This window comes from Pararge aegeria, chromosome 6 (assembly GCF_905163445.1).
Source record: "Pararge aegeria chromosome 6, ilParAegt1.1, whole genome shotgun sequence".
Classification (NCBI taxonomy): Eukaryota; Metazoa; Arthropoda; class Insecta; order Lepidoptera; family Nymphalidae; genus Pararge; species Pararge aegeria.
Window position 1 is genome coordinate 20,012,318 of NC_053185.1, and position 19,217 is coordinate 20,031,534.

The following is a 19,217-nucleotide window of genomic DNA, read 5'->3' on the forward strand; positions in this document are numbered from 1 at the left end:
AATAATTGTTTTATTTGTTTCTTGTTTAAATTTTCTATTACTAGCCGACTGTTACTAGCCAGTGTTAAGACGCGGCGTCCGAGGCGGTTTACGGGCGGTCTTTCCTAGTTGGCTTGATCGGGTAGTAGTAACACTTTACAAGGTGAGCATCGAACGGTGGGTGCTGTTTTAACGGATTTACACTTTATTTTTACAACGATTACAAGCTGCGATTCTATTGTGCAAGTGGATTGCATGCTACTTGAGTAACGGAAGCCAACTCTTATGTAAACTGCAAGTGCTACTAACGCCAATGTGACGTCATCTTTATATATATATATATTTCTTGTGTGCGTGTGTATGTCACTGAACTCCTCCTAAACGGCTGGACCGATTTGAACGAACTTTTTTGTATGCGTTTGGGTGGCACCCTGGATGGTTTAGATTCACAAATCAGCCCGACAGATGGCGCTGGGGTCCGCTAGTATCTGTATAAATTTGCACAATGGAAATACAGCTTTATAACAATGGTATATGCGAAAATTTACTCAAATCTTCTCTGTTAGATACCCGAGGGCCATCGCTTTTGACGATGCGAAAAAATCATTGTACGCTGTTCAAAACGTACCAATTGAGGCTCAACGGAATTGTAAAAACTTAAATCAAAAAGATCAGTAAAGTTGTCTTGCTACTTTTCTAATCTGTAGTTGATAGCAGAGCCATGGCCTCAGATATAGCCTCTAAAATTTTTTATCCAACCTACGAATTTGCAGGATATCTTTTCATAACATTACGATTGTATAAATTATTCTATTGCATATGAACTCTTAAATAAAATATACATTTAACTTAATCTATTAATGATTCGCTAGCACCATTTGCCGGCAGATTGAGCCATGCCGTTCCTTCTTGTGACGTGCATAGACTCCGGATACAAGTCGTCGGCAGCGGGCGTCTCGCAGGCTGACAATCCGTTCATCACTTTCCTCGTAGGACGTGGCGTTGCGCGCGCTCCGTCCCTAATCCTTTCTCTAGCCCATTTATCATTTGCGTGGGTCCTTTTCACTGGCCTCTTGCAATGCGACATTTGTCCTATGTCCCCATTTTGGGCTTCCGAAGGAGGTCTGCTGGTGCTCTCTGATTCGCTCCCGTTCATAAGGGAATGCGCACTTCGCGCTTTGTGAAGTGATAATCTTAACGGTTTTCGCGGCGGAGTCGGTCTTTTAAGTTCTTCGCGGTCTTCGTTCTTGATATAATGGCTTAACCTTGAACAGCTCTCGGAACCGTAGTCTAACCTCGGCGAACTACTGTACACATCGCCGTTCGGATAATCTGAGCATTCGGACTCAAACTCCGATGATTTGGCACTGCGAGAATGCAACTTTGATGATCTTCGGCTTGATTTGTGGGCGTTTTCTAAAACTTTGCCATCGATCCGGTTGTAAGTGTAATGCTTTTCTGGTTCAACTGGGATATTCTCAACGCTTTCGTTCTTCTTAATTTTGCGCAGCCGCTGCGACCTTTTCAGTTGCTCTATTATGGACATTGTTTTTCTTTCGGCCCAGTTAGTTTTCTTGATGCTTTCTTCTATTCTTTCGGCTGCTTTCTTGATTTCGCTACGTCTTTGGTCGCACACATTCGTTTCTTCTTTGTATCGTTGTTCTTTGTCTAAATCGCTGTCCGATCGGAAGTTGTCTTCAGTCTTCGATCTGCTGAAACGGTCTGTCTGTTTAACTCGCTGCTTCTCCATGTGTCTTTGGTTTCTTTCAATCATTCGGATGGCTGCGTCTGTTTCCGCGCTGTAATCATGTATGCAGTGGTGTGACAGAGAATGGCGGATTCGACCTGCTCTGTGCTCTAGGCTGTGGGAACTATGTGACCTCCTATTTGGTGTGGGAGACGTTCTCGGGGAAGTTGCTATCCTGGATGAAGCACCAGATGCATTCGATCGTGGTCTTACAATTGGCAAATTAGTCTCTGCACAATCCAGTCCGGGCAATTTGGCAACGATAGCTGTGATGTCAGGACCCTTCTGGAAGACCTGTACTTCAGATTTTGGACTCTGCTTCGACTGGGGCTCGGTAGTGATGCTAATGCTGGTCACGTTCTTCTTTGTTTTGTTGACTGTTATGCAGCTGTCGTTACTGCTTACTGATTGTAGCTGAAAAGAGAATTAAATTTTTAGAAAGTAAATTTTTTTTTTCTTTTTTTTGAATATGACATTTATTTGCGTCGCTACGTCATATGCTGAAGATGAGCACAAGGACTTTATCATTAAAAATAATCAATACCTGTGGATGCCTATTCAGCAGTTCAGCGACTTGTTCCTCTAGATAAGAGATGCGATGTGTGAGCCTTGTGTTGTCTGACCGGAGCCCCTCCTTGGCCCTTTCCGCGTCGTCGGCCGCTACTCGCAGCGCCCCGAGCTCTGCGCGAAGAGATGCCGCTTCATTCTGAAACATGGTCCATTTGAAGATAGAGAAATATTTACCAAAGCGAGGTCATTGTAAATAGTAATTCTTAATATCGTCTAAAAAGTTGTATCCATCTTGTTGTTGTTGGAGATAATAGGGAGCTATTCCTATTGGATTATCTAACTAACTATAGTTAGATAGTTCTATAGTTATTTTTTAAGAAAGAGTTTTGATAATGGGTAGACATTATTTTCTCTCGGTGTGCGTGTTAGCTCTGGTTAAAGAACAAGGATCACTAGGCATATTTTAATGCGACGTTTTATTGTTAAGAAGCACTTTCGGGGGGTCGAGGTCGAATCCCAGCACGCGCCTCTGAACTTTTCTAAGCTATGTGCGTTTTTATTAACAAAAAAAATGACTTGCTTGGACGTTGAAACATCGTGAGGAAACCTGCATGCCTTAGAGTTCTATATAATTTAGAGTTCTAAAAGGTGTGTGGATTCCACCAATCTGCACTGGGCCAGCGTGGTGGACTACGGCCTTAACCCCTTCTTATTGTGGGAGGAGACCCGTGCCCTGTAGTCTGCCGGTAATGGGTTGATATGATGATAATAATTATGTAGACACTATTGTTTCGCTACTCGATCACTATAGTTGTTTACGAGACCTTCGTTCCTACGGTACCTACACCGTCCGCTTAGCGGCTCATATTTCCGCTTCTGATACATACTAAAGGTTATCTTGAGAATTAAAGAACTTTTAACTTTGAGGATAATTAGTGGAAATGCTATCAAATAGGGAATTGCTCGGAAGCTCCACTCGCATCTCCCGCAAGAAAAAAAATTTGTAAAATATGGAAGTCGGAAATGACCTTTTTAAACCGCGTAATGTGTTACTAGATCACAAACTTTCCCATTTTACCCATTTTATAGGAAACGTTTAGAGCATGAGAAGTATATTAATTACTGTCAACTGCTAAATGGAATTAAAGAAAGAAAAATCGTATTTACTATCACACGTTTGTGTAAAATGTTTCATTTGTATCATAAATTTGCATACTAAAAAGCGCAGCACTGGTTTTCAGCCAGCCCCCGACATTGCCGATTCCTTGCGACTAAACAATTACAAAACAATTATAAAACTGTGCTGGCTAACCGCCTGTTCGAGAAACACTACTAAAGTGGAGTGGTTTTTGATCCTTCAATATTAGCCCTGTATGCGGTTTCTGCATGTTCATAACTATGCGGGTTGTAAGATACCTGTGTAAAAGCAAGCGCCGCGGGTGGGTTGTGCTGTGCGCGCAGCAACACCAGGCGCACCGGGGACACGCTGGAGGCGGCGCGACGGAACTCCTCCTGGCTGCAGCACAGCGTGGGCGTGCCGTTTACTTCCAGGATTCTGCAATATATCATCAGTGTCATATAAGCTTATTAATGTCCTAGTAACTTAGAGGCATATGGCTAGATACGGGTTGGCGAGGTTTAATGATAACATGTTAGTGATAACATAAGCTCCAATTTCAAAACATTGATTCAATTCTCCGAGCCCATCGATTCTCCGAGCTATGTGCCTCGCTCTAGTTTTTTGGTAACTCTAGTTCTCATACCTACGGATCTCCTCATTTCTCTCACGTAGATATATCCTAACATAACTATCTCCATCGCCTGCTGAGTGACTCTGGAGACTTATGTGGCCCATCGTAGATGTTTCAGATCCACAAGTCATCACTGGCAACACACACTGTTAGAAGACTGATATGAATAAATGATGATGTGAATAAATTTCCTTGTCAACTTGCCGAACTACTGTTGCGATATCAATTCCTCCTGTTCTTGCATTAAAGGTGTGAAATGTGCCGGTCTGAATTTTTCATTTTGCATATATCAAATGATTCTAGAAATTAACTGTTAAAATTTGTATAGCAGTTGATACACCTTTGCCTATTAAAACCTCGTAGGAATCGGTTTAGGCTTCAAAGATAGCAAAACAGGCCGGCGGCGTTACCATCTGTATCTGCAGTAGTTATAGATCTAATTATAATGGTTGGAATGTTGAAATTTTTATTGTTTCAGTCTTTTCACTGTCACATAAATTGCCGTTTAATAAAAATAAATAAAAAATAATAACCAGTTAGTTGTAAGAGGAATCAATACCTAAACAAGAATCCCATCCGGCTAATATTAAGTACTTAGTTACATTTTGTAACGAGTACAAAAAATCAGATAAAAATAGTATCAAACCTTTATTGCTTATGTAGTTAATAGGACTCAATACTACAGAGTGCATTTCGTATAGCTGCCAGTCATTCGTTTAATACTTTATGAGACCTATCAGTTCTTATCTATACTTAATAAGTGAATATAATAAACCCGCAGAGGTTGATATGTTGAACGCGCGCGTTATCTCGGGAACTACTGGTTCAAATTGAAAAATTATTTTTGTGTGAAAAAATCAACTTATTGAGAAAGGCTTTAGGCTCTATAACATCACGCTACGCTAGCTTACTAGATGGTAGCAATAGGTAAACGGTTAAAGTTAGGTACACCTAAATAATGTATGACGGAACTATCTTTTAACAGTTCGCGGATGAAGTCACGGTGGATCTCTAATCATTTTTTTTTTTTATAAATAAATAAATATACTACGACAATTCACACATCGCCATCTAGCCCTCAAGTAAATGTAGCTTGTGTTATGGGTACTAAGGTGACTGATGAATATTTTTATGAATAACATACATAAACACTTATAATATACATATAAACACCCAGACACTGAAAAACATTCATGTGCATCACACAAACATTTTCCAGTTGTGGGAATCTAACCCACGGCCTTGGACTCAGAAAGCAGGGTCGCTGCCCACTACGCCAATCGGCCGTCAAATATTATAATTACGTAGCCCTCTCTAACTAGTTTTTTACTGAAATGTGTTTGGTATTAATGTACACTTGATACCATATGCTTTGTTTTTTTTTATTTACTGTAAGTAGGTACTATATTGTTCTGAACGCTGGTACAAGAAATAGATAGGGCTATTTAAGAAGCTTAACGGCTTCTTGGAGTGGGCTAGCTAGGGTAAGTAACTACCTCGGATGATATTAAGTAAGGTAATAATATTAAGTATTATTATATTATTATTATTATAAGGGAGAAAAAAAATAAAAACTTGTTTTACTGATGCACCAAGAATCGATTGTATATTTGATTTGAGAAAGCATCATATTTAGATTATTGATTAGGACTACGCAATGCTTAATGTCTGTCTGTCTGTTCATAAATAACCTCAGAATAGTAGAATAAAATCTATGTTATAAAAAAATAAGCGTTCAGCACTAAGTTATCTGCATCTTGTGCTGACAAACGGGCATACGTATAACAACAACATATACTATTGTGTAGTTCTTTCTCTTCTCTACGCTGTATATTTGCTGTCTCATGTAACGAAATGTGTCTGACCACGTGACAACTCGTCCAAGAAAATTCGCTGCCTAAAAATATATTGCACTAGCGTACCCAGCCCGCTTCGCCCGGCTAGATTTTGCTTTATTTTATTTAAACAATAAACTTACTCATTAAATTTATAATTTAAGTCTCATAATATATTAAATTATTTATTTCTCTCCGTATTCATTCTCTTCTATTCTCTTCTCGAGCGGGTGAAGATCATTATCTACACCCAGTAAATAAAAGCTGTATTTGACAGTTTGAAAGTTCAAAAATAATAGTGCTCTGATCGTCACCAAACTTTACAGGATTACTCGCCAGGTCAATCCAGAGATTCCCTGAAAGTTTCATTGAAATCGGTCCAGCTGTTTCGGAGCCTATACGGAACATACCCACACACTCTCTTTTATATACCTACGACTATATAGATTAAGTAAAATACTTGAAGTGATAGCGCAGTGGGTAGGACTCCGACTTCACTTTCGGGGGCCCTTGCTCGAATCCCAGCACGCACATCTGACTTTTCTAAGTTACGAGCGTTTTAATTTTTGATTAAAATATTACTTGCTTCATCGGTGAAGGAAAACATCGAGAGGAAACCTGCATGCCTGAGAGTTGAAGTCATTCATCTTGCCTGAAGTCCACCAACCCGCACTGGGCCAGCGTGGTGGACTACGGCTTTAACCCCTTCTCATTGTGGGACAAGACCCGTGCCTGGTACCTGGTAGTGGGCCGATAATGGGTTGATATGATGATGATGAATATACCTAGTAAGGATATCAAGTTTTCCAACAATGTCAAGGATCTGACACGTAAGTTGATTACGACTTACTCTCGACAGGCTAGTGACAAGCGTAAATCTTGCTATCTTTGCTGTCAAACGTCACTTTTGCATTTCTTTTGTAAGCAAAAGTGACGCGAGATTTCTGCTGGTTTAGAAAAATCTTAAATTCGGGGCTGCCCAAAAGGAATGGTAAAGCTTACTGACTTAAATCTCGGGGTCCTTCAGGGCAGTACATTGGGCACATTGTTACTCTTGCGTTATATCGCGTGGTACCTACTTATGAAATCACAAAAAAAAAATGTGTTATCATAATATGTTTAAGCAAGGTTTCATACCTGTCGCCAGGCTTCATGGCGGGGTGCTCTGTCCAGTCGACGGTCACGCCCGAACCAGCGCGCGACGCTGCGCTCCATACATTCTCTCGTGCTTCAGTTGCGACCACCACGGCATTGCCGCCAATCTCTCGTACCGTGCTGTTGGCAAAAAGTACATTTTGAATAGAAAAAGACGTTGCCTTGCGAAAGTCCGTGATACATGACAGACGGACGGAGATATGACTGTTCTTGAAGGATAATAGAAAAATCAGTTCACCTTATTAAAGAATGATCTCATAAGTATACATTATAAAAAAGTAAACTATCTGACAACATAGTATTTATGTGTTAAATCAAAAACACTTTAAATGCTTTCGTAATATGCTTCATTTAAACAACGTTACTAGCAAAAGGACTTTTTTTTTATAAAAGGATCTCTATTAGAAATTTATAGAAGTTATTTAAGTTCAAGTATTAAAAGCAACCCCAAAGCAAAATTGTCAAACCTAAGTAATCGTAAGGCCATGATATCGCATTTTCATTTAAATACTGCTTGTATGTGAATTATTGTTTTAACATTATTACATATAAGTATGTATATAATTTAAAATTCTGTTTCTACATGGATCCGTACCCTTATTTAACTTTAAATGTAAACTAAAGGTTTACTACTGAATGTTTCTTTTATGGATATCAGAAGAAGAGGACATCTTCGATAGAATTACACCAAATGAAAATGACGGAAAACATTACAAGATCCTACTTTTAAAGATATACATATCTGCTGCCCTATTATGAGCTATGCCCAGCTATGGGATTTGGATAAGTAATAAATATTTCCTTACCATAGAAGAGATATTTATAAACAGATTATCTAACGTTATGTGCCTATCTGTCGGAGATTTTATGGGCTTTAACTTGTATATCGTTGCATTTCATCTCGCCATTTGATTGTAAGTATAGTCTAAGGGCCCAACGAGTAAATATTTATACCAGGAAAACATAATATTCTTGCTATTAGCAATCGTCAAAAATACAACGAGACCCACTAAAACTTGCTCACCGAAGGTTTCGTAAGGAAACGTAGGTATAGAATTATTTGTTTGGTTATGGTTGGTACTGGTAGGTGGTAGTAACTCAAGTATAAGTAGATATTTTATTTATAGGGAAATGTTTTGCCTGTCTGCTTTTTGCGGGAACCGCATAAGATACTGTGAAGTATTCTACCCTTTTCCGTGCCTAGACGGTGCAAGTTCTTTGCTTTCATTTGCGCCACGATAGAGTTATATCTCGTCTATCGCTACAGAAAAAAACTGAGTAGGGGGTAGAGGTAATTAACTGGCAGTGCGCTATAGAGAATTCAATTTACGTCTGCGGTGGCGTCCAATTACAAAACGAGCACAAAAAGTATTATTTGCCTGTGTGTAGTACCTACTAGTACTATCACAAACAGGCGTGTATTATGATTATGGTGACGCGCCTTCATAGAAACTTTCACGCTTCCGTTAGCAATTGGTGGCAAAGCCCATGGGCTCTTCACCTAAGCCAGTGTGCTAGCCCTGTGCTATCTTATGGTGTAGTCGTGAGCGGAGGCCTCGAGGCCGCGGAGCACTGACCGCCCTGGCCCGGCCTGTACTACAGCGACCAGGTAATTGGTGATCCGTCCGCGATACTAACTATGATGTGCTCTGTTATGGGAAGGGATATTGTGTATGAAGTTGTGGAGTGCAGCAAAGGGCACGCGCAGGGCATTCGGTTCGCTGACCGCAGGGTGACCATGGTGCAAGATGTGTTAATGGAATATCTAGGTACCTTTAGTTAAGGCAAAAGGTCAAAGAAATGGTATATAGCCAGGTATTCTTTTAGTTAACGCCCACCCTTATATTTTTCGTTTTAGGTAAATATGAATTGGATACGTGACGTATCGGTCTACGTGAATTGTGTAACGGAAAACATTAGAGGACACTTGGCCTTTTGGAAATACTTACTTGAAGATTGACCAGTATTTGTAATTTTTGATTTATCTTATTTTAAATTAGTGCAAATGTTATTGCATTCTTTTGCTCGATGCTTCTTCCCACATACCAATTACTGAATCAAAGTAATTGCATCGATGTTTATTTGTCGAAACACAGGTACCTACCGAATCCGAATTCGTATGACGAAAATCAAGCCCCCTCTACAGGCTCTACAGAGCGTACGAAGGTCTAGTGCCCGGCACCTACGCCCCATTCTCAGGGCCTTAGCACCTTGTACCTATTGGAGCTAGGGTTGCCACAACAGTGCTCCGTGCTTTGTAATTTGTTGATCTTGCTTGCAAAACATACTCAAAAACTGGCAACATTCACACGTAAATACACGCACGAACACTCATACACACACGCACGCATATACACACACACACACACACACACACACACACACACACATATACACACACACACACACACACACACACATACACAAAAATTATAAATTGTATTGTTTTAGTTGTAATATTTTAATTTTTCTTTGTTTTAGTCTTTTTGTATATAATCAAACCCGGAGGAGGGCGTTAATAGCTGTAACACAGTTTCTAACTAACACAGTTGTTACCGTTCCTTAGATTATAAGAATCCGTTGTAAATGAGACACAATAAAGACAATTATTATTATTATATTATTAATACACAAAAGTCATGTTTCGAATTATGTGTGAAAAATCAGAAATATAATAAAAAATGATGCCACTAATAACTGTAGGTAAGTTATTTACCAGTATAAACAGTGTAAACCAGTAAAGTTGGACTAGGAAACACTTCTCATTTTTTTATAATGATGTGTCTGGAGGCAACCGGCCCAGGACTGTGGATTGTGGAACTCCCTACAAAAGACATATCTCCAGCAGTGGGCATCAATTGAATCAGTTGAGCATCAGTTGAATTAATGATGATAATTTCTTTCGTTGTACTTGGCAGTGGGAGAGATAGCGAAGCGTATATCAACAGTGAATATCATTATACACTACAACAAAAATAAAAAAAATAGGTAAGTTACAAGTTAATATAACTTGAAAAACTCAAGGCGCAATTATACTTTGCTATACTGGTAACCGCTGGAAACACCGACCGACCAACCGAGGGAATGTTACAAATCGCGAACCTGTACATACTAAGTGAAATTGTTTAAGGTCACTCTGCAGCTACCTTATTCTACCAATATATGTGTAGCAACCCTGGCCGGGTCTATAAAGTAACGTGCAATGTAATAGGAATATGGGGAACTCGATGGTTTGAGTGTCGAGCTATGAAACACGATAGCTCAGCTTAGCGTATAGAAATTTATTTAAGGAGTTGCGCTTGGTTACAATCATACCCTGACGGTTACTAATGATGATAAGCTTTAGCGTGCGTGCCTAGAAGATGCGACTATGTACTCCTCATTTCGAGGTTCTGGGTGCTGAGGAAAACGGAAACCTGGAGCTCATTCTTGAACTGAGGTTACAAAGCGGTCAGTTATAGTCCATCACCATGTCAATTACCTACTTATCTTGATCTTACGGTATTTTGGAGTTCGATGGGAAGATGAAGGAGGAATTAGATTAAATAGTTCTGAGTTTAGCTCTGTTATTAGGTAAATATTTAGCGTGAAGATGGATGGCTAATATGTTTTTAAAATTACCTTATTCTCAAAATAATTTATTTTAAAAGTACCTAAGTAGTTCAGAGTTTTTGTATAAGCTTGAATTGTAGGTTACACACGTTTCGTCAGCTTAATTATGTTTTATCAGATGAATCGAGTATACAATTGTAAGGGTGCCTTTGTTAATTATAGTTTAGGTGGACTGAAAGTTGATCATACAACCAGAAATGTAACTGACTAGGTGACGCGTTACGTATAAATTACGGATCACTTTGCTGACAAGATATACCTTTACGTGTTATCAGTATGACTAATAGAATATTTATAAAAATGTAGAACTGTCTTAAAATCGATCTGTTTGTTATTGAGGAACGCTGTCTAAAGTGTCGGACAATCTTCTTTTATAGTTCTTAGTTTCTTAGTCGTTTAAAAAGCAAACTGGAATCAGTAACCAAACAAAGTTTATTGCTACATTACTGTTTTTACCACATTAGCGGTTATTTATCGCCGTCGCGGCATTTGTGGGTGTGGTGCTAAGCCGCGTTAAACGCGCTGTTTGTACAAAAAGCGTAGGAATGCTATTTCCCACGCTCGCCGCGCTAGCACGCTCATGCGGGCGACGTGAGACCATTGAAGTGACCGAAAACCGACACTCACATTGCCCTTAGCACGAAATATTTTTCGAGATACAGTTCATACTGATTCCGGAGACGGGGGCACTCATAATTTAATCTTTATAAGTACATATATATATTTCTTGGGTGCGGTTCCGTGGGTATGTTACTTAGTTAGTCCTAGACGGCTGGACCGATTTGAATGAATTTTTTGGTTTAGATTCACAAATCAGCCCGACAGATGGCGCTGGGGTCCGCTAGTTTTCTTATAAAATCTTGCCCGAGTCCTCAATTGCGTTTCATTTCGATTTAGTAAAAATCGTGCTCATCGTTTTTAGGGACCCTTTTTTAAGATTTATAAAGTATTGATTTGGCTTGGCTTTAGAATGCAAGCTATATTCTTTATTCGGAAATTCAATCCAAATCTTGACCCATTCCTGGGTTTGATATGCGAAAACGACTCCTCGATTGCGAGCGACCAAATCTTGTACTAAGGTTCAGGATCTCAGCTCTAAAATCCAAAATGCTGTAGGTAAGTTTGACCAACGAAAACTGTCTCGACGCTTGCGAGTGTCATAACTAGTCGCACTACGGGTACAGAAAGCCACAACGCTGTGAAACCTAGCCACTGCTTGCGGTTGCGCTTGGAAAACATTTCCAACGAAAGTTTTAATAAATAGGTTCCCAAGGAAGTACTCATATCGAAGAGAATACCTGATTTTAAAACGGATCTAGATCAAATAAATGACTAAATTAAAATATAAGTATTTTCATAAGAATCCCAAAACGTATTTGTTGAACAATATTGGTTCAACAAATAAGTTTTATTATTTATTTATTTTATGGTATAACGAAATATTCTGCTTCTATTATGCTTCTCTCCAGTTGGTATCTAAGATAACTCTATCATAAAATAAATAGAAGATGAACAACTTTGATGTTGATGTATTTTTGATTTTGTGGCACATTGCAGTATCCAACCTGCATCCGAAGTGTTATTAAAATTTGCTTCCTGAGTGGGACCAATCACAAAACGCGGCCGTTTGGGCAAGAGTCTTATGATTGGTCAATCGCAGGACGCAAACTTGAACGCTGCTAAGGACGCAGATTGTATGCCGTGGTGCGCCGTCGCTAAAAAATTTGCTAAGTACTGCATTACATTTTTAGACACTCCTAGGCTCATAACATAAGCTATCTCTATGCAAAAAATCCGTGAATCAGTAGCTTGGCTGCGGGTAAAAAGTATCCGATGTCCGTCGTCCATCTATCAGATTGTATTGAAAGCTGTGTAATTAATGGTTTATTTGTGACAATGTGACAGGCAAACATAATCAGCTACTTTCAAATTTAAAATATTTTAGTGTGGATTGCCGTTATTCTTGACGACGTGACGGAAAGGCTGTCCGAGGGATTGCGCCCGTGGAAAAGTTCTTTGTATAAAGTAACGAAATATGGTACACCTTCTTTTTTCTTTCTATTTAAAAAAATCTAATTTATACCCAGTGTTACCGACTTCAAGCATTCGGAATGTGGGTATACCGAAATATGCCTAAAGTAAGGAGGCACAGTTTCACATCTAATAAGAAAGTAATAAAACTAGTAGGGAAAGACAGAGAGCTGATCCACCATTATGCCCAGAAAAGTGGCTTTCTTTGGCCACCTACAAAGAGGAGACCAGTTTTCCTTCCCAAGACTTTTACTATAAGGTAAAATTGTTGGGAAGAAATCTCCAGGACATCAGAGATGCAAATGGTTGGTTGGACGATATAAGGGGGTGGACTTGACATTGATACCGAGATCTAAAGAAAGCGGCAATTAATAGAGAGGGAGGAACAAACTTCAACTTAAAGAAGATTGCACCCGATGATTTTTATGAATGTATACCTGAACTACTAAGACTAAATTAGTAGCGTACCAAATTAGTATAAACACAAATTCCAAGTACGTACAAACTTTTTTTATCTATGTTGCTAAATATAACGTTCGTCTGGAAGCTTTTAATGTTTTATGTATTTTTAGAACAAACAATGCTCTGACCGCAAAAACCACAACATTAATGTGATCGAATTCAAGATGGTGTGAATTCGTTATTGGAGTGAAACCGGTCCGCGCTTGTGCTGACCCTATAAAAAGGACGTAAGGTTTTATTTATTCAATGACGAGTTAAGTTAGCCCTTTGTGTAATCTTGCGGTGTAATCTTGCTGGCGAGTGGAGATGGAGGTGCGTTAGTCCAGATGAAGTATGGCAGTTTCTGTTGTGTGGTGGTTTCAAATTTAAATTAAAAAGTGGATATATACAGTCGACTTAAAAGAAACGGTCATAAATAACATGTCATCTGCATATCGTCTGCAATATGTTAAAACACATTTATTTCTGCGAGGTTAATATACAATTGATAAATTTCTTAATGACAAGGTTTCTTGGAAGCATCCGGTTCCGCTTACATCTCTCACAAGATAGAAAAATGAATGTTAAAATGTAGAATGTAAATAGTTTATTTTGGAAAAGAGCAACTGCTAAGTTTTGGCTTCTTCTCGGTAGAATCTGCCTCCCGAACCGGTGGTACAGTCACTACAAACATACAGACTTGACGTTTCAAAAGTGCTTATATTAGGCCTACTTGTAATGAATGAATTTTTAAATACAAATTCAAAATTTCTTTATTCATGTAAACCTATCACAGGCACTCATAAATATATGTTTACATAATTGTACGGGGGATGATGATAACTTCGTTCGCCAACTTAAATCTAATGCTACGTTTAAAGTGCGATCCATCCCTGACAGGGAAAAATTGGTAATTATTAATTTATTTCTGTGGCCTGGTGGTCTGCCGACGGTGAAGTTCTGCCAAACGATGTACGTTTTCGTTACGATGCGCGTCATCGTAACCGATTAGGGGTATGTGTTTAATAATTCCTAATAGGTTACCCCTCTAGCGGGCTTTTTAAATCGTTGTTTCCCCCAACTAATCCCTCCTATCCTTTCCTAACTCCCATGGCTACTTATGAACACCCTACTTATTTCTGTGTTTCTCGATTCTTAGAACCTAGTTATTATTAAAACAAGAACGTTTAGGCACACTGTTCATCAGAAAAATTTTTAGAGAATTGTGTGCATTTCTAACTAAGAAACACCCTACTGGTTCAGACGGATAAAAAATGTATCGAAGCTCGCGTCTATCTGCACCAACTTATCCGATTACCTAATACGTTCTTCGGCACCAAATAGGGATCGCAATATTGTGCGCATGCGCATTGCATTTCTTAAAATGTTCTTTCCCTGTAAAATGATCCTCATTTGTAGCATTATAGAATTTAAAATTCTTCTTAGCGGTTGTTAAAATTCTTCTTGTACGGGAGTACATAATTTTGATACTTTTTGTATATGCCCTGTAAAGTTACTTTGCAAGTGTTTGAATTCATCACATGAATCGAAACGGGAGTTAAGTCTAAACAAGGAGACGGCTAATGTATTTCGATAAAGCCTTTTAGCGGGAATGGAAAATAAATCCTCCCTGGAAAAGGAATTATTATTCCTCAATTTGTTCGTAATGTTCATTTTATGGAACAACATTTTTTTTGCAAAATTGTTTTTGCATCATCTTATATTTTTATGTTATCTACTTAAATTTACGACGACCAAACAGCGTTCAGAAATTTATGATAACTACAACTTAGTTACCTCTCACTTCGTCGGCGTAGAATTTATTTCTTACTTCTTTTATGGACCAAAAGTACAGAATATTTATTAATACTTACTCTTTACTATTAACATCGTTAAATGCTTATCGACTACAAAATAATATCCTCGAAACGAAAAAAAATTATTAAAGTGTCTCTTTCTAATTTCAAAAAATTTAATTTTACTAAATGCGAGAGTTGTGCGGTACTTGTAATGAAACCATTTGATTTTTTTTGTCTGACAGTTTATTTCAACTAATCTTCTAAATTGTTAGATGTTATAAAGAGGAACAAAAGCTTTTGATTTTTGAAAATAAGCGCAAAAAAATTTAATTCCATGAAATTAATAAACCGAATTCAATTCAAACCGGAAGGAATCAATTCATGTTAAAGACATAACTTGAGTGCCTAACTCGTTGTCGCTTGTCTAAGACTATGTTATAAGAGTTATAAAGAGCTACCTTTTACCGATTAAAAACACTTCAAATTACTCACATTTTGGAAGTTGGTATAGACTAGAGTAACATAGCGACCGCAAACTCTTTGACTTTGCTTTCACTAGGTCTCCACTCAATAGTAATGCTTATTCGGGCATTGGTGATCTATTGTGTTTTGTGACAATTCTCACTGCGGTTTAGAAATCAAAAGTGGGTAATTATTCACCACTTTCTTTTATAGACGGAAATATATTTTTCGTCATTTTAGTAGATTATAAGTATTAATTTATTTTACTTAAAACTGCATTGTAGGTAGTCACTGATCGTACTTATATGTATGAGACATATATTGGGTGCAGGCCTCCTCTATGGGGTCCAAACGTCATGCAATCCATAGGTCGGAAAACCGTCGCAAGCCATATCGCATGTTTTTTATTTATTTTACAGACAAGTTAGACTGCAATCTCACCAGATGGTTAGTGATGATGATGAAGATAGTGGCTGGCTAACCTGTTAGGGAGCATGGCAGTTATATTTAATCCATATATTATTATTATATTAAATCGTTTTCTACGTAACAACATACCGCAACGCTAAATCGCTTAGCGGCACGCCTTTGTCGGTAGGGTGGTAACTAGCCACGGCCGAATCCTCCGACCTGACCAGAGAATATTCGGGAATAATAAATTCCGCTCACCGCTCACCGCTTTGCGAGGAAGTTTAACAAAAAAATAATAAAGCTGTTGGAATTGAAAAATCTTTGTTAGTGGGTACGATTAAGTTTCTTATTACTGTTATACCTCTTACAAATTACCCCTTTTGCCGTTACCATCTCAGACTGCAATATCATGCAGATTGCAGCCACGGGCTAATTTGTAATTAAAAAAAAACATCACTTGAAAATCTCTACAACGATCTATCCAGATGGTTACTATGAAGATATTAATTAGTAGGTGCCTACCGCGAGCAGATCCATCAGAGGCGTTTTTGCCGTCTTTACAGCGAGCAATAATTTTCACCCATTAGTTTCCCGCACGAAGCGTGTGATCTTTCATTTATATTATAAAGCGCGAAGATTGAGTGAGGTGTCACCCGACCGCCATAAGAAATAGTGCAACGGGTTCTGACGACATCAATCACGCCACGCGTCCGCGTACATGGGAAACGCGTAATGGCTTATCAAATACTTTCAATCATAGGCGACATTTCTTTACTATAAGTATCGCTTGTAAAGATTACTGTGGATAGAGTTGTTACTTTGCGGAAATCGATGATATTTTGGCTTAATCCTGCCTGATATTATAAATAGAAAAGTATGATTGTTTGTTTGTTCTTCTTTCACGTCCGAAGTAACCGATCAACTTGAATTTTGGCAGTTAGTTGAAAGGACGAAGAGTTCTTTCTCAGAGAATTGTAAAAAATTCGTCATAAACGCGAACGGAGAATGCGGGCAAAAGATCCTCGTATCGTAGATAAATCTATACGGTGTAACGTTTATTTATTTATCAAACAAAACATACGAGAACGAAATGGTAAGTGTAAAGGAACTTAAAAACCGCAGAGGTTTGTCCTAGGTGTCTATCCGCAACGGTTAGGTACATAAGTTAGATATTTAAATAAAGGAAAAAAAGGTATAGTTCCATTTTTGTCCCTGCTTTATTTTCTAAATATTACTGCCTATAAAAACTTTTATTCACTGTTCTGTATAGTATACAATCCTCCGCTTTTCATATAATTCTCTCTCCGGCGATATTAATTTATTTTCTCGTTTAAAGAACCGAAAATGAGGTTAAATAACGACAACGGAGAATCCTCAAATGTTCATGTCTATCAAGCAAAGTGACTCCTTCTTCTAGCGAATAATTTGCGTCTGTAAACTGGGTTCCCTTTGTCAGTCAGCCTTATTATAAAAAGGTGTTAAAATACAAGTCACAAAATGAGTTTCCTGCAACATTGACATTTCTTAGCCATTGTCAGCTGGCACAATTGAAATATCTAGTCCAATATTGGTTACCAAACTTCCAAAGCAAATCGCAAATTTCAGTTCTGGAGATTTCAGAAATAAAGCCTTCATTAGTTTTCTCAAAGACAAAGTCATCCGACCATGTTCAACCGTTATCGAGTCACTTAGCAATTAGCAAGTTCGAGTCGATGGGAATCTTCTGAATGGGTCGTCTAAAAAGTTAGGCTTTATTGTGGTTCCTGGTAGCAGACGCCGGCGGCGCCCGACGCGACGCCTCGCGGTCCAATTACGCGGCGTCTTGTAAAACGAAACGGTAATTATTAACGGTGTAACATGTAACTCGTTGGGAAACGTTAATATATTCACTTACTCGTGTTTTATCGGATTGGCATATCTTTCTTTCTCCTGCCTTTTTATTATTAAAGTGGCGATTGCAAGTCGTTCCCCGCGGCATCGTGCGCGTACAATTATCCATCCGGTATAAACTTACACCACATCCTTTTCTACAAGCACAAAGGTTGTTTTAAAAAAATGCGTACATGTAGTTATATATCTATATAGGTATTTAATTTCAATAAAACTAACAAAGAAATCAACGAATATGATTTTCAGTAACTTAAAAAGAGTTAACGAGTCTACAGGTAATCCTAGAGCCACAGAATTAAGAGCACACAGATCCTCATTCATTCATTATTATATGCAGTACATTGTGTCAAAATCGGTGAAAACGCCCCGCACGTCTCACTTTACACCTGCGGAATGTTGTTATCTCAATTTTTTTTCCCATTTTATGGTAAAAGTTTAGAATATTAGACGTAAAACAATTATTGTCAAATGTTAAATGGTATGCAGTGACTAACCGTTTGTTCAAGAAACATTACTAAATTGGAGGTGGAGTGGTGAATTTTGATCCTTCAATATTAGCCGTGTACACGGTTTCTGTATGTTCTTAATTCTGTGCCTAGAGCTAGCAGTCAAGTTGGCCAAAGAATAAGTTCGACCAAAGGGGCAGTGCTGCCAACATCTTAGTCACCATAATTCGCTGCGGTGGTCGCGAAGAAGTTTTAGATTTTATTTTAGTGCATACCTAGGTTATTTTTGTTATAAATATTTTATTGGTCGTTTTTTTACAAATAAATATATTGAATAAAACTTACTGTCTGACTGTGACTGTCCATTCCAAGCCAAAATAAACCACATAATATTTGAACACATTAAACAATGTGAGGCAAGGTTCGGCCCTTGCATAACAGTTGTACTCTTGTATAAACATTTCTAAATGAATGATTGTGGAGGTTCAGTTCAGCCCTAAGCCATCTATACTCTACTACTATGTAATGGTAGTCAGGCTTGGACTCTAAAAGCGTATACCCAGAAATGTCTTGTACGTATTTTTATAGCAACAATTGACGGACCAAGCAAGAGCCCATCTGATTATAATCCGAAAACATCGACAGTGAAAATGCAAGGAACAGGTAGGTAAAGCATCATGTGCATTACACCGGCAAACGCGCCTATCAGATTGGGAGTCTTTCCATGAGCCCTGACTAACTCTGAAAGCTCTAAAGCTGTACTACTACTAAACGATTTCTACGGTGCATCTTGGCAGCACGCCTTTGGCGGTGGTAACCAGCCACTAAAGTCAGTCAGGTCAGTATTATACCATACCCAGACCAGAGAATGTTCAGAATTTATAAATTCTACCAGTCAAATTTAATCTAGCTGGTAAAAGTCAAAGTCAAAAATATCTTTATTCAAGTAGGCCCATAGGTGGCACTTTTGATGCGTACATAAGAATTACACGGTAGTGAGATGATGGCGATAACCACATTCGTAAACTTAAAACTAAAGCTACGAGGGCTGAAAACGCGTCCTGGTCTAAGAAGCCCACAAAAAACTTAGCCGGGTGTTTTTTGTTTTTTTGTTATCGCCATCTCACAATGTCATTTTAAATTATTAG

At 38.5% G+C, this 19,217-nt stretch overlaps 1 protein-coding gene across 1 annotated transcript in view; it reads right to left on the minus strand.

The window, feature by feature from the left end:
* The window catches only part of LOC120624616, an 82,871-nt gene continuing 63,654 nt past the window's right edge, over positions 1–19,217 (minus strand). The window contains exons 8-11 of the mRNA XM_039891265.1: positions 6,960–7,097; positions 3,653–3,791; positions 2,271–2,432; positions 1–2,140 (exon numbers count right to left, since the gene is read on the minus strand). Of these exons, the coding sequence (XP_039747199.1) occupies positions 848–2,140; positions 2,271–2,432; positions 3,653–3,791; positions 6,960–7,097 (1,732 nt within the window). The 3' untranslated portion in view covers positions 1–847. The remainder of the gene's footprint in view (positions 2,141–2,270; positions 2,433–3,652; positions 3,792–6,959; positions 7,098–19,217) is intronic.